The 15,894-nt window shown below is 38.4% G+C and overlaps 1 protein-coding gene across 5 annotated transcripts in view; it reads left to right on the top strand.

Annotated features, from left to right (window-relative positions):
- TLK2 (tousled like kinase 2) overlaps positions 1 to 15,894 on the top strand; it is a 112,844-nt gene that overhangs the window by 63,931 nt on the left and 33,019 nt on the right. For all 5 annotated transcript variants that reach the window (XM_059379617.1, XM_059379615.1, XM_059379616.1 and 2 more), the window contains 4 exons: positions 6,585 to 6,680; positions 7,880 to 7,972; positions 12,670 to 12,780; positions 13,723 to 13,859. In XM_059379617.1, coding sequence (XP_059235600.1) covers positions 6,585 to 6,680; positions 7,880 to 7,972; positions 12,670 to 12,780; positions 13,723 to 13,859 — 437 coding nt within the window. The remainder of the gene's footprint in view (positions 1 to 6,584; positions 6,681 to 7,879; positions 7,973 to 12,669; positions 12,781 to 13,722; positions 13,860 to 15,894) is intronic.

Raw genomic sequence — 15,894 nt, 5'->3', positions numbered from 1 at the left:
TGACCAGAGCCGAAGTAAGAGGCTTTAACCCACTGAGCCACCCAGGCGCCCTGTATTGGCCTTTTTAAAAAAATTTTGTTTATTCGTTGGATAGAGTGACCACTAGAGAAGGAACACAAGCAGGAGGAGTGGGAGAGGGAAAGCAGGCTTCCGGTTGAGCAGGGAGCCCGATGGGGGACTCCATCCCAGGATCCTGGGATCATGGCCTGAGCCGAAGACAGGTGTTTAGCTACCTTAGCCACCCATGTGCTCCTATGTATTGATGTTACATCCTGCATTCTTGCTGAGTTTGTGTTTTAGTTTTAATAATCCTTTTTAAAGATTTTTATTTATTTATTTGACAGAGATCACAAGTAGGCAGAGAGGCAGACAGAGAGTGAGGAGGAAGCAGGCTCCCTGCTAAGCAGAGAGCCTGATGCTGGACTCAATCACAGGACCCTGGGATCATGACCTGAGCCAAAGGCAGAGGCTTTAACCCACTGAGCCACCCAGGCGTCCCAGTTTTAACAATTTTTATATAGGATTTTCTGTATACAGTATCATGTCATTTGCGAGTATAGTTTTACTTCTTTTACAATCTAAATGACTTTTATTTTCTTGATTAATTGCCCTCTAATACAATGTTGAATAGAAGTGGTTCAAGTGGACATCCTGTCTTGTCTTGTTCTTGATCATAGGAGGAAAGCATGTGATCTTTGACACTGTTATGTTAGCTGTAAGTTTTTTTCAGAGATGCCTTTTTTGTGGTTGAAAAGGTTCCCTTCTATTCTGAGTTTATTGAGTGTCTTTATCATGAAAGAGTGCTGGATCGGGGAAATACAAATCAAAACCACAATGGGATACCACCTCACACCAGTCAGAACAGCTAAAATTAACAAGTCAGGAAATGACAGATGTTGGCAAGGATGCAGAGAAAGGGGAACCCTCCTACACTGTTGGTGGGAATGCAAGCTGGTGCAGTCACTCTGGAAAACAGTATGGGGAGGTTCCTCAAAGAGTTGAAAATAGAGCTGCCCTACAACCCAGCAGTTGTACTACTAGGGATTTACCCCAAAGACACAAATGTAGTGATCTGAAGGGGCACCTGTACCCCAATGTTTATAGCAGCAATGTCCACAGTAGCCAAACTATGGAAAAAGCCCAGATGTCCATCAATAGATGAATGGATAAAGATGTGACGTACGTGTGTGTGTGTGTAGATGTGGGGTTGTAAGTGTGTATGTACATACAAACAATGGAATATTACTCAGCCATCAAAAGAGAAATCTTGCCATTTGCAAGGACATGGTTGGAACTAGAGGGTGTTACGCTGAGCAGAATAAGTCAGAGAAAGACAATTACATGATTTCACTCATGTGGAATTTAAGAAACAAAACCGGGAAGCACAGGGGAAGGGAGGGGGAAAATAAAACAAGATGAAAAAACAAAAATAAAAAAATGAAATCACAGAGGAAGACGAACCATAAGAAAGTCTAATCATAGGAATCAAAGTGAGGGTGGCTGGAGGGGAAGGGCGGGTAAGGGCAATGGGGTAACTGGGAGATGGACCTTAAAGAGGGCACATGGTGTCCTGAGCCCATAAGACTGATAAATCACTGAACTCTGCCTCTGAAACTAATAATATACTGTATGTTAATGGAATTAAATTTAAAAAATGGAAGAGTGCTGGATGCATTTTCTGTATCTGTTGAGATGATCATATGGTTATCTTTTTGTTCTTGAAGTCTGTCCACTATTTTTTTCTCCATTAATGCTGCTTGTCCTATAGTAGGCTTTTTGACTCTTAAAATGTGCCTTTTATCTCAGAGAAACTTTTATTTAATTCCTTTTATTTTATTCCTTGATTACTTCTTTCTCTTTGTTCTTTTCCTCTGGAAAGTCTGATAGACTGTTTTGGAGCCTCTGTGTTCATGTTTCTTAACTTTTCTTTCCTGTTTTGTTTGACTTTTTGTTTCATCTTCTGGGAGATTTTCTTGACATTGTCTTCCAGATGACTGATTCTGTTTTTAGCTAGTTCATTTTATTATTTAGCTAATCTGTTCAGTTTTCAATTTTTGATAATCTTATTTTGTTAAGTTTATTTTTCATGTTCTTTGCCATTTTTTCATTTTTATAGCTGTAGCATCCCTTGGCCCTCTTTGAACGTACTTTTTATTTAAGAAATTTTTTTTTAATGACCTATTTTCTCTTGGATCTTTGTCTTTTCATGTTGGATTTTCCCTTTTGTGCTGTCGGTTTCTTGAAAATGTGTGTTTGGCTTTAGTTGAATGAATTAGGGTGGTTAATAGAGGTCGTTGGCATGGATTTTCCTGTGCAAGTAGGATTGTGCTGCTTCCCAAATGGTGGGCGGGCTGACTGTGAGCTCTGAGTGTCTGGTAAACTGGGCAGAAAGACCAGCTCCTGTACAAGCATCAAGATAAGGAATGGGTAAACTCTTACTCTTTGAAGTACATTCCATTTCTTTCTCCATTAATTCATTTGTAGAAGGCAGGGGTACTGTACTTTCTTTGCTTTTCCCCTCAAGCCACAATATTCACAACAGGAGTCATCCCTCTCCTGGACCCACTTATTTTTCATTTTTAAATATTTACTTTTTTTTTTTTCCAGTCTTGTTTAAGACATCTGTTTTTGTGCTTTGTCCTGGAGTCAGAAGTGGTAGTATTCAGGCCTTTCACTATGCAAGGAGGGCATCAAAGGGGACCTTTAGTGGACCTTATACATTTTAAATTTTGCGGTAATTGTCACATGGGTACTCCTGGTTTTTGCAAATGTCTCAGTGTAAAGCTTTTCAGAGCACCCTTGAAAAAACCCAGCCTGTTTCACTGGTGATGTTTTGAGCTATGAATTTCTTTATTTCACTTTTTCTGTCAGTTTGAACCCAGTAACTTCCGAATGTTTCTTAATATTTAAAATGTTTAAATATTTCTGATCCATGACTCTCTCTTGTTTCTTAGAGCTATTATGATTTCATCTTTAAAATATCTTTGCATATCAGGGGCATCTAAGTGGCCCAGTCGATTAAGCATCTCGCTCTTGGTTTCAGTCAGGTCATGATCCTCGGGGTTGTGAGATCCAGCACCACATCGGGCTTTATGCTGTGCTTGGGGCCTGCCTAAGATTCTCTATATGTCCCTCCAAATTCCCCCATCCCTTTCTCCCTCTGTATTTAAAAAAAAAAAAAAAAATCTTTGCCCATCAGTAGTTCTTTGGGAGATCCAATTTACCATCATGAATTTGAAGCCATTGTAGTTACGTAATAGGAGTAAAGAATACAGACATCTGGGGAGAATGTTTTGCGAGGTAGGGATTGGGCTAAATTTACAGCAACAAGTGGCCTGTTTAGCAAGGCCAGCAACTTCTGTTCCGATTTGGCAGATTGGAAGTTGTCTTTGTTTTCCAGTTTTGCATTTCTAGAGTTTAACCAGGAGCAGGCACAGAGGCACACAGTTAATACTGAATGAGTGATCAGAATTAGAGCATTTTGTCTCCTGTGGACTTGTCACAATAGTAGGCCCTTATATTACTGTAGTTCTTTTACCGTTTGAAGGCATTATTTTCATTTTTATTTATCATTGGGCTATTTGTACGTGTTTTTACAGAAAGCTTTCAATTGGAAACACCCCAGTGAATTACATTCTAGCACCCCGTTTGCTGGAAGAAAACTTAGAAATGAGCACTTGTAAAAAGGCATTTTAGCAAAGCTTGTGTACCAAAACCTACAAGTTGTAGAAGAGCCTTTTAGTCAGTCACGTGATTTTTAAAAATTTTTTTATTTTTATTTTTATTTTTTTTTAAAGATTTTATTTATTTATTTGACAGAGAGAAATCACAAGTAGGCAGAGAGCCAGGCAGAGAGAGAGAGAGAGGAGGAAGCAGGCTCCCTGCCGAGCAGAGAGCCCGATGCGGGACTCGATCCCAGGACCCTGAGATCATGACCTGAGCCAAAGGCAGCAGCCTAATCCACTGAGCCACCCAGGCGCCCTATTTTTATTTTTTTTAAGGGGATGGGGAGAGGATGAGGTGGGGCTCAGTGTCTGGACCTTGAGACACTGATGTGAGCTGAAATCAAGAGTTGGCTGCTTAACCCCAGGTGTCCCAGTCATGTGCTTATTGGCTTTTATTATAATTACAGTTCTAACAGTCATATTTATTTAGAAATACACTTTAAAAGGAGAGGATTATAATAGCAATCTAATGATTACTGAAGGAGATGATGCTCCCGTAGTTCAGTATAACACTTGAGGTTCATAATGATGACCCTTATTAACTAGTAAGTTTAAAAAAAAAAAAAAAGATTTGCTGCATCATAGAGTAAAGAAGGTTTTCAGTTATTTGGACTTAGCTGCACCTGGCTCTCATCACAGCTCTAGCATGTACGGGCTCTGGATACTGTTCAGCCTCTCTGAGACTGGTTTCTCGGTTTTGACATCTTTGATCCCCACATCAGTCTTCTCCCTTCCCCTTGTGTTCCTGTATATATTCTGTCCCAGGAATGATCTACTGTCTTGACTTGACTGTCTACTCTCCTTGACTCCTTATTTCCTTCGGATCGTAACTCTGAAACTACTTCCCCCAGGAATTCATCCCTGACTCTGGATTAGATTATGTGTCCCGTTGTATACTCTTACAGCACTTATCCCAGTTGGGATTTTGTGTTTATTGTATGATTATTTATTTAACAATTTCTTTCAACAAATTTTTACTGAGTGCTTAATAAATCCCTGGGATTGTGAGCTTTATTAAGGCAGGATAATGACTGGGCATGTGGGTTTTGTCTGTTTTACTTGGTCCTTGTATCCCTAATACCTAACATAGTGCTTAGACATAGGGAGTGAGCAGTTGCTGAATGAATAAATACAAATGGAGATAATACTGCCTACCCTCTTAACAAGGCTGTTGTGAGCCTTCAAAATAATTGTGTGTATGACATGCCTATTAGCTTGCTTGTGGCCTGGTTGGGACAGTATCCCTGATTGTTAATGAGAGCCAGTCAGTCTGCTGTGGCCCTTGAGAATGGTTCTTGGGCATAGAGGTAGCCCTTAATTCATGCTCTCCCATTTACTAGCTCTGTGACCCTGCAGAGGTGCTTAATGTCTCTGATTTGCATTTTCTTTATCTATAAATGGAAATAATAATAGCTACCATATAGGGTTTTGTAAGGATTGGCCTGTGACCATCACAGTGAAACAGCAGACAGTACTTACTCAGTAGGTAGTGGGCATAGCATTGGTCCTATGTTAATGAATAAGAGAAATAGTTTAAGGAATATATAGACAGTATCAGAAAATTCACATGTGTGGAAACAATACATTCTCCGAGAGTTGGTAGCAGTAATGTATTGCCATTAGCCCATAATCCTCAGAATATCCAATATTTCCCAATTATGTCTGTGATGGGTTGTATCGTGTTATGTTCAGTTTTGTTTTTAAGAGGATGGTGAGGGCAGTTGTGCCTGAGCAGCGCAGTCAAAGTGTTTGATTTCACCTCAGGTCACGATCTTGGGGTCCTGGGATCAAGCCCCACACCGGGTTCCGTGTTCAGCAGGGAGTCCGCTTGTCCCTCTCCCTCTGCCTCCATCCCCTACTCTTATCATTCTCTCTCTCTCTCTCTCTCTCTCTCTCTCTCAAATAAATAAAATCTTAAAAAAGTAGAAGGACTTTTGGGAGTATGATTATATATTCCTAAATAGTTGAATTATATTAAGACTTAAGGCTCCTTGGGGACCTGGGTTGCTCAGTTGGTTAAGCATTTGCCCTCGTCTCAGGTCATGATCTCAGGTCCAGGGATCAAGCCCCACGTTGGGCTCCCTGCTCAGTGGGGACCCTGCTTCTCCCTCTCCCTCTCCCTCAATTGCTCCCTCTGCTTGTGCTCTCTTGCTCTGTGTCAAATAAAATCTTAAAAAAAAAAAAAAAATTAAGTTTTCTGAATTTTAAAATGTCTTAGAATGCCCTGCCACTTGTGTATGAAAGTTACACTCAGCAAGTGACAGTATTGGAAATCATCCTGGATTTTTGGACCAGTGTGTGCTCATGGATAATGTCTGTGGATTTAGAAGATTATTCTGAAGAGTAGTTCGCAGCTCGTTCTTCCCAGAGTCCCAGGCATCCCCTGTGCATTGGATGCTTTGCCAGCCTTTTCTGACAAAAGCACATTGCCGTAGAAGTGAAAAGGACATGTTATTACAGGAATAACTTTTAATTTTCTCTAATTTACATATTTAAAAATTCACTTGGGAAATTTGATACTTCAGACTATCTACAGGGACATGATCCATGCTATCATGTTAAACCTTGCTTCTCATTTAAATTGTTTCACTTTCATCTTGGCTGCATGGCCCTGACTCCTGACTTCTATCAGAAGGAATTCGTTTTGTTTGCATTCCTACGCATGTTTGTGGAGGGGGATGCCTAGCTGGCTCAGTTGGTGGAACAAGTGCTTCTTGATCCCAGGTTTGTGAGTTCAAGCCCCGCATTGGATATAGAGAATATTTTTTTAAAAAAATAATCTAAAAAAACAAAACAACAAATGTCTGTGGAGAAAGATGCAAAACTTTCTAGTGATTGGTTGATATACCTTTATTACAGGCTCAGCAAAATAGTCCCTCCTCTACGGGATCTGGCAACACAGAGCATTCCGGCAGCTCCCAAAAACAGATCTCCATCCAGCACAGACAGACCCAGGTAGGTCAGTGGTCAATACACAGAGGAAAAAATGTGCTTAGGAATAAATGCTAACCACATAATAACAGTCTGTGAGTCCTCTCTTTGTCTTTCCTTGATTTCTCCGACTTTACCTCATTATTTTTGTGTATTATACTCAGAACTTGCCTTTTGAGTATTAAAGTCTTTTGGAAGGTGCTTTAACTTTTTGAGGTGTTTCTTTACCATTCTAATGTGTTGCAGAGAAATGCTTGTACTGTAGCATGGTATTGAGGAAAGAGCACTTGCTTTGGATACTATCCTATAGGCCTGAATTTGAATTCTGGCTCTGCAACTAACACTGTTTTTTGGGGCCTCAGTTCTTGAATACAAATCATCTGTAGAATGTGGTTGATTCTAGTTCTCTCAGACAATGTATACAAAATGCTTATAAGGGCAGTGCTTAGAATACAATTCAGTGAATGTTAATTCCCTACTTTATGAAAGTAGTTTATTGATTCCTTTTACCTGTTTATTTGACAGGACCTAGTTTGACTCCTTTAACATGTGGCACACCGACATAATTTCCTCCTTAAATAGTTTTCAGAAACTCTTTTTAATTTAGAGAATGTTGTGAACATTCAAAGTTAGTATCTGAAAAGCATAGTGGATACATCCTCCATTCTGTAGTATTGAGCTAGCCAAATAGAACACTGTGTTTGCTTGAAGCCTCCTGGCAGTGTGTTGCCTTCAAGACAAAATGCTTGGCAATCTACGAGAATTTCTTAAATCTTAAGAGCTATACAACCTTCAGGAGTAGATTTTAATTTTATTTGAATGATCAGCTTTTGGACAGTTGAACAGACCGGATTCAGAAAACTTCATTTCTCGCCGTCTGATTGTTCTTTGTTTCCACTAGGTGGCGTGTGTGTTCTTTAGAGATTTGGGTCCTGAACTCCTTTTCTATTCAAAGTTAGTTTCATTTCTAGAGTAGTTTGTTTCTGTACTGCTCAATGCACAGTCATTTGAGAATTCGTATATTTGATACCAGAGTTGAAGTGCAGGTGTAGCAAAATGCAAGGTTTAAAGAATGGGTGAGGAAAGCAGATTTAATTTCTTTAGCCATGTGATTCCAGGCTATCTGTATTAGTAAGTGCTTTTTTCCCCCGGAAGAGTAATGAGAAAAGTATGATGACATGTAATATTTTGAGACTAATCTTAATTTTTTTCTCTTTGTATAGTCTGACCTCACAATAGAAAAAATATCTGCACTAGAAAACAGTAAGAATTCTGACTTAGAAAAGAAGGAGGGAAGAATAGATGATTTGTTAAGAGTAAGTATTAAAATGTGGTAAGAGATTTGATAACAAGCCCTGATACTATGAATATTCGGATTATGCGCATACCATAATTACTGTCAGCAAATAACAAAGTTAGTAGCATTTGGATATTTTCCTTTAATCTGAGGGAATCTGAGTAGGAAATAGGATCAAACCTGTATTCTAAGCTCTATCTTTAAATTGGAAATCTTATGTTGTAGGATTTTAATATTTAAATATATACTAGAGAAATAGATACATGGAGTAGTGTATTTCATCTGGAACAGTGGGAATCAACATAAAATATTGTTTTTCTGTTCAGAGAAGTTTTGGTAATATTCTTGAATTTTTAAAACTTATTTCACAGGTACTTTTCAGCCCTGCTTTTTGTATTTTAGGTCTTTTATGAATATTTGTCTAAAGGTTTTTGTGCTTACAAGAAAAACTTCAAAAATAACCTAATTTGGAATTTAAAAGATACTTCTAGGAAATACACGATGATATTTTAAAAATATACTTTTAATATGCAACTAGCATACTGACTGACCCATTCCTTAATAAAAACTTGGTTTTTTTATTTTAAAAGGAGTCTGTGCTCTTTATAATACATTTAGAGAGCACCGAGAAATACGACACCCATAATTCTGTTAACTGAGTAGAACATTTGGTACATTTCCTTCAGTAATTTTGAGTCATTGGTAGTATGTGTTGTATATATACATACATATAAATGTGTATATAAATAAGTCTTACTGATTTATAAGTAAAATTGATTAACAAGTTTATCTTCTGCAGTGATTTACAAAGGTGTAGTTTTGATCATCATTTGTACTAACACAGTTTTCCAGCTGGCTCCATGGGGCCCTGAAGATGTTGTTGGAGGAGCTTCCAGGGCTCCCATGACACACCTGGGTGCAGATTTGCAGTCTTACTGGGCAAGACTGTTTGAAGAAAGTCATATTTATTAATAAAAATAATAAAAGTCACTGTATTTGTGATTATCTCTCTCCAGAAAATTTTACCTGTTTCTGTAATTACCAAATATAGTAAAAAGTACTGTGTTTGACTCGCACTCTATAAAACCTGGAATTGAGCATATATCTAAAACATAAGCCCAGTGAGTAACATCTGATGTTTTGATATTATTATTAAATTATTTTAATAGTTTAAATAAGAATAATTCCTATATTACAAGCAGTTTTATGACCTAATTTACAATAATTAGTTACACATGTAAAACTCACTGGCTTTCTTTTTTAAATCACAGTTTTTGTCTTCTTACTTTTAGTTGACTAGCATACATTTTAAGTAATTATTTTTCAAGAAGGATATATCAGTGTTAAGTTTTTTATTTCCTTGTAGATCTGAGAATTCTTTCTCTTATCTTCCTGTGTAAAAAGTGTTCCTTTTGTGTCATAACCTGTTAGGCTTCTCCTCTTACCTACAAATTGTAACACACACATATATATATATAGGTATGTGCACCTTTTACTTGTTTTTTTTTAGTATTTACTATTTCTTTCTGAGAAGACTGTGACCGAAGGAACAAACTGTAGTCTGTTTCTGTGATGATTATAGTACCGTCATCCCGTATTTTTGTATTTCAAAAAATTTTCCCAGGGTACATCTACACATAGGTCTCTAAATTTTTATTCTGGAAATGTGCGGTTATGCTTAATTTTTGCCTCTTTCTGTCTTAAGTTGGCCTCTTTCTTGGTTTCTAGCTTGAATCCCGGATCTCTTCCCTTTATTTCTATCACTTCAAGTCTTACTTAATATGATTGATCTTCTTTTCTGAATCTCATTAAACATTAGTTTATCTTCCTTACATTTTCTGCTGTTTACTCTCTGATGTCAATTTTGATTCTGTTATTTACATTTTTAGTTTACTTTTTCCCCCTATGTAATTCACTTATTCTATGTTGTGCATTCTTTATGGTTTTTGCCTGTGACTTCATAGACTCCACGTCTTTTTGTGTTTTATGGACTATGAGAAGCTGCATTCTAAAATGTTCCTTTGATTCTTCAGGGAGATCGTGTTCATGATTCTCAAGCTGATCACTTTCCTCACTCAGAAGTATCTGTACTTAGGTCTGTTCTTCTGGTTGTTTCCTTTGTTCTACCTTTCCATGAGGAGAGGCACGTTTAGACTCAGTACTTACCTTCCATCTTTCATTGTTAGCATCTGTGCTTGCTTGGGGTTGCTCTTATTCCTGTTTTTGTTCATTTCATATGGGTGCTGCTTGAATTGCCAAGATTTTAATTAGGTAGATTGTGGGTTTAAAGAGCTCGTAGCCCAATTTCAGTATTGACGGGTTTTTGTCCAGAGAAGCTGCGCTGGACTGAAAAAGGATCATGGGCTCATCTTTCTTCACCTGACTGTGAAGATGGATTATATGAACAACTTGAATCCTGACTTTGTACTGTTTTTGAATTTTAAAAAGACGTCTGCTTTCATTTTCTAGCAAACCGTATGTTCCCTTTACTCACCATTCCCTACCTTCCGCTCCCTTGTTTTCTGAAGGGTGTAGTCTTTGGCTGTAGAACAATACCAAAGGAATGGCGGTGTCAAAAAAGAGGACACTGAAGGCAGCTGCCTTATTTTTTAAGTTGATTAGAATTTGTGTTTCTGATCTGGAATGCAGGGAATGAGTGCTCCTTATGCCTCCTTTTAGGCAGGCATGGGTGGTTCATTGGGGTTTTCCATTTTGGTGAGATGTTGAATAAGGCTGCATCAGGAGGTAGGTAGGTGCTGTTTTAAATCTGAATACAAAGTTGGTAGTGCTAGAAAACCACAAAAATTTAGAGTTCTTAAAATTTTATTGTATTTTGGTACACCTGGATGGCTCAGTTGGTTAAGCGTCTGCCTTTGGCTGAGGTCATGATCTCAGGGTCCTGGGATCGAACCCCCCACTAGGCTCTCTGCTCGGTGGGGTTTCTGATTCTCCCTCTCACTTTCCCTCTGTGCTTTCCCTCTCTCTATCAAATAAATAAAATCTTTAAAAAAATTTTTTTTAATTGTATTTATTTATTTATTTGAGAGAGTAAGTGTGTACGCCCACGAACAGGGGTTGGGTTGGGGGAGGAAGGGAGGGGAGAAAGAGAATCTTAAGCAGCCTCCATGCCCAGTATGGAGCCTGACACGGGACTTGGTCTCGGGACTCTGCGATCATGACCTGAGCTGAAAGGAGTCAGCCCTCAACTGACTGAGCCACCCAGGTGCCCCTTAAAATTTAATTTTATTTATTTATTTATTTTAAAGTAAGCTCTACACTCAACGTGGGGCTTGAATTCATGGCCCCAAGATCAAGAGTTGTTACATGCTCTGTAGACAGAGTCAGCCAGAACTTAGAGTTCTGAAAAGTTTAAATAAGCTACCAGAGATTGATTCCATACATTTGATTATAGATTTTAAGGGAATTCTCGCCCTCCAAAAGGAGATTGAATTTTAGTGAATATTACATAGTCTTTGTCTTACAGATTCTTTTTCTTTCTTTCTTTTTTTTTTTTAAATTTTATTTTTAAGCGATCTCTACACCAACATGGGGCTCAAATTCACAACCCTGAGATGAGGCAGCTCAGGCTCTGCCAACTGAGCCAGCCAGGCACCCTGTGGATTCTTTATTGTGAATTAGTCACATTTATGCAAATGTACTTGTACTTTGCCTTTGATAGAGTGGTCCATAGAAGTTTATACAAAGAAGTGATAGAAATTATACATATGAGTAGAAATTGGAGATGGAAGCTGTTGTACAGTGATCACTTTAAAAATGAAGCTGTAATGTCTCAAAAATTGTGTGTGCTGTAGTAGCTTCCATTTGTGCTTTTTACTGTTTCAGAAACACATCATATGATTGGGAAATACCAGATCTTTTTTTTTTTTTTTTTTCACAACTCAAGGACATTATTATAAAGTAGCATTTATTTGCTGAAAGAGCACAGATCTTTTGTTAATATAAGAATAAGTTTAAAAAAAATTTCAAGTCAGGATTGAACTTGGGTTAGTGGTTCTTCCCTTCTCTGTTATTGCAGGAGGTTTGACTTTTTTCAAACTATTTAGCCCATCATTCTGACCACAGCTAAATTAACTATGTATTTACATTCTTGCATTCTTGAGAACTAGGGCCTCGTTTTCATCTTGTTTGTTAGTTCTATCTTGTGTGGCCATGGGTGTGTCTGGCTTCTCTGGTAAGAAACATTTATGTAAATTCATGTCCCTTTTTCGTTGGAAACAAGAATAGAAAAACAAAGAATAATTGACCATAAGAACATTTTGTGGTTTTTTTTTTTAATTCTGTAATTTTTTTGTATTTAATTATCCTTTGTAAATATTCTGTGAGTGCTGCTAAAGTATTTCATCACCTTTGAATGTATTTTAAACATCTCAGTTGTAGGTTTCTTACTTTGCGACAGTTTAGGTATATGTGATGTACTGGATTTACTTATAACTGCCTTTTGAGAGGAGTAAAACATGATCAGTAGAAAAACTGCCCACTTGTAGTAACAATTCGTCTTACTTAAATAGGTAAGTTTAGGAAGAGAGACTAAAGGAATGAAGTATTTGTTTTTTAAATCTAATTACCCTTAGCTCTTTGAACGTTAATTTTGCTTTTGATTGAGCAACAAGAAATTATGTTTGGACTCCTTAAAAACTGCTTTTATATTCACCTATCTTCCTTGGAGCTAATTTTAAAAATGTTTCACCCTTGAAGGCCAATTGTGATTTGAGGCGACAAATTGACGAACAGCAAAAGATGCTAGAGAAGTATAAAGAACGATTAAATCGATGTGTGACGATGAGCAAGAAACTCCTTATAGAAAAGGTGAGTGTCATGGTGACCTGAACCCTGCGTCCCTGGGTGCTCAGGGGGTGGCATTGCTGGGGCTCCTTCTCACCTGAGGTGAAAATACTTTGAAGTACGGCTTTTTAGGAGAAGACGTCATACGATTTGACAGAATTCTTTCTTACATGAACATTGGCGCAAGCATCCAGAATGATAACTGGGGGGATTGTTTTTGGTTGTGCCTTGCTTGGCATGTGATGATTGAGCAGGGACCGGTTGGCCGAGTTGAATTTATTTGCAGTGTCGCTCTCCTGCGTTTTTCCGTTCATCCTGTCATTTGGATTGCATATCCTATTACTGTTGCAAATGCTTAGCAGTAGTTACATTTCCATTTTAGAGATGGTATTTGGAGTAACACGTATCTAGTAATGCGATAATTAAGTGCTTTTTTGTGCTTTAATACAAATTAAGTTGACATATACTTGAATGTGACTACTTTAATTGGCTGTTTTTTTATTATAGTAATTGATTAGTTGTGACTAGTAGTTTTTAGTAACTATTTCTTACAAGTTTTTTTTAAAATTATATCTCTAGTACATATTTATTTTCTGTTGAAAAATAGCAGTACTGCTAATGAAATAAATTATTACAGGCTAAAGGTTTCCATCAGATTGTGATTAATCTTGAGAACGCTGTTAAAAAGGCAGGGAACACTGATAAAAGGGAGGTGGGTTATCTTATTGGTGTCAGAGATACTGAGGAGAACGTTGATTCAGCCTCTAATTCATTAATTTTATAGAAAGGAAACCTCTTTTCTTTATTAATACAGAGAATTTATTTAAAGTTTTAGGGTACTTCCTAAAGACCACATAGGGTCAGCCAGTTGTACTAAATTTTGATCACTATAGTGTGGAGTGTAAACACCGTGCCCTGAATTCTCATGGGAGAATACAGTTCTTTTCTATTTGTCCTTTCTCCAAGTCAAAACAAGAGAAGATGGCATGTAGAGATAAAAGCATGCAAGACCGCTTGAGATTGGGACACTTTACCACCGTTCGACATGGGGCCTCTTTTACTGAACAATGGACAGATGGTTACGCTTTCCAGAACCTTATCAAGTAAGTGAACTGCAGTGATTAAGTTGAAAAGTTGAAGTTGAGGGCGCCTGGGTGGCTCAGTGGGTTAAGCCGCTGCCTTCGGCTCGGGTCATGATCTCAGGGTCCTGGGATCGAGTCCTGCATCGGGCTCTCTGCTCAGCAGGGAGCCTGCTTCCTTCTCTCTCTCTCTCTCTCTGCCTGCCTCTCAGTGTACTTGTAATTTCTCTCTGTCAAATAAATAAATAAAATCTTTAAAAAAAAAAAGAAAAGTTGAAGTTGAAAAGTTGCTTTAAGTTTTCTGTTATTGTAGTCAGTAAAAAGAATAGTTGTGGGGGCACCTGGGTAGCTCAGTCAGTTAAGCATCTGCATTTGGCTCAGGTCATGGTGCTGGAGTCCTGGGGTGGAGCCCCACATCAGGCTCTCTGCTCAGCGGGGAGTCTGCTTCTCCCTGTCACTTAGCCTCTGTGCTTTCCCTCTCTCCCTCTCAAATAAATAGATAAATCTTAAAAAAAAAAAAAAAAAAAAATTCTAGTTGTGTTAGTCCTCTTTTCATTCAGCTTTAGTCCCTACATGTGTAAAGAAATGTAGGGAATGAGGGGAAGTCCTGGAAAAAAATGACATAAGTCATCAGAGAAATAGTAAATGCGTTCTACATTAAAGTCTACAAGAATCAGAATTGGGGGAGCCCGCGTGGCTAAGGGTGAAATGTCTGCCTTCTGCTTAGGTCATGACAGTAGAGTCCCAGGATTGAGCCCCGCATCAGGCTCCCTCCTCAGCAGGGAGTCTCCTCCTCTCCCTCTCTCTTTGTCTGTCTCTCTCTCTCAAAGTAATAACTAAAATTAAAAAAAAAAGAAATAGCAATTGCTGAAGTTAAGGAAGAAAAATGTAGAACTTGACTTTAAATTATGTAATGGATTTTCATGAGGAGTCAGTAAGCATATTGATTCTGGGCCCACAGATAAATGAAATGGGCAAGGACCTAAGGAAGAATGTCCTGAGTTAGGTATAAAACAAAATAAAACCCAAGAAGAACATTACAAGATATGCCCCTGAGGCCCTTTAAGGAGACCGTTTCCTGTCATTTGATAGTGGCTCCCTCAAAGGCAGGGGCTAAGCCAGTGGTCAGGCTGGGGGCCAGCCACAGTGTGCGACTGTCAACGATTTGGAATCTTTTTAAAGATTTTATTTATTTGGCACAGAGAGAGAACACAAGTAGGCAGAGAGGCTGGAAGGGTGGGGGGGGGGGGGGGGGGAAAGCAGGCTCCCTACCGAGCAGAGAGCCTGATGGGGGAGCTTGATCCCAGGACCGTGAGATCATGACCTGAGCCAAAGGCTGAGGCTTAACCCACTGAGCCACCCAGGCGCCCCAGCAATTTGGAATCTTAAGCATTCTTTCACTTTATCATAACTTTCGTTTGAAACATTGAAGTATTTACTTCAAGGAGAGAATTGACATTTAAGATCCTAATATTTCAACTATGTAAATAGCAAATACTAGCTCTGGACTTAAAAAAATATGTATCTTTAGGTTATAATACCTTTTGGTATATCTAACTTATTTACCTTTATTCGTTAGATTATTTTCATCTGAGACTAGGGGGAAGCGCATTGTGTTTTTAATCATGGGCTCTTAGACTTTTGATCTGGAGGTCACCGTGAATTGGAGGGTTCCATAGACTGCTTTTCCTTTTTTCCTTCTTGAAGTAACTTACTGAGCAGTGAGTGAGTGGAGAGTGTGGAACTCCTTTAATAGTAATGAAACTTAAAGAAATAACAAATTTGTATCTGAAATAAAGTACAGATATTGATCTTACTAATAATACCTCTGGATTGCACGTTAGCAGTCAGTGTTTTATATGTGCTGCATAACCTCCCTTTGGCTTAGGTATGTCTTTGCCTCACACGAGTACCTTGAGTATGTGTAATTTGGGTGTCGTAAGAGGCTGGCCCTTGAGTCAGAGATGTAGTACCCAGGAAGAAAAACAAAGCCTTTCAAGTTGGGCGAGTGCCAGAGGCTCAGCACGACATCTCTTCCAAGTGCTAAGCAAAGGTTGCT

Source organism: Mustela nigripes, chromosome 16, assembly GCF_022355385.1.
Source record: "Mustela nigripes isolate SB6536 chromosome 16, MUSNIG.SB6536, whole genome shotgun sequence".
Lineage (NCBI taxonomy): Eukaryota > Metazoa > Chordata > Mammalia > Carnivora > Mustelidae > Mustela > Mustela nigripes.
The sequence above is the reverse complement of the archived record's forward strand: the minus strand, read 5'-3'. Positions and strand labels throughout refer to the sequence as shown.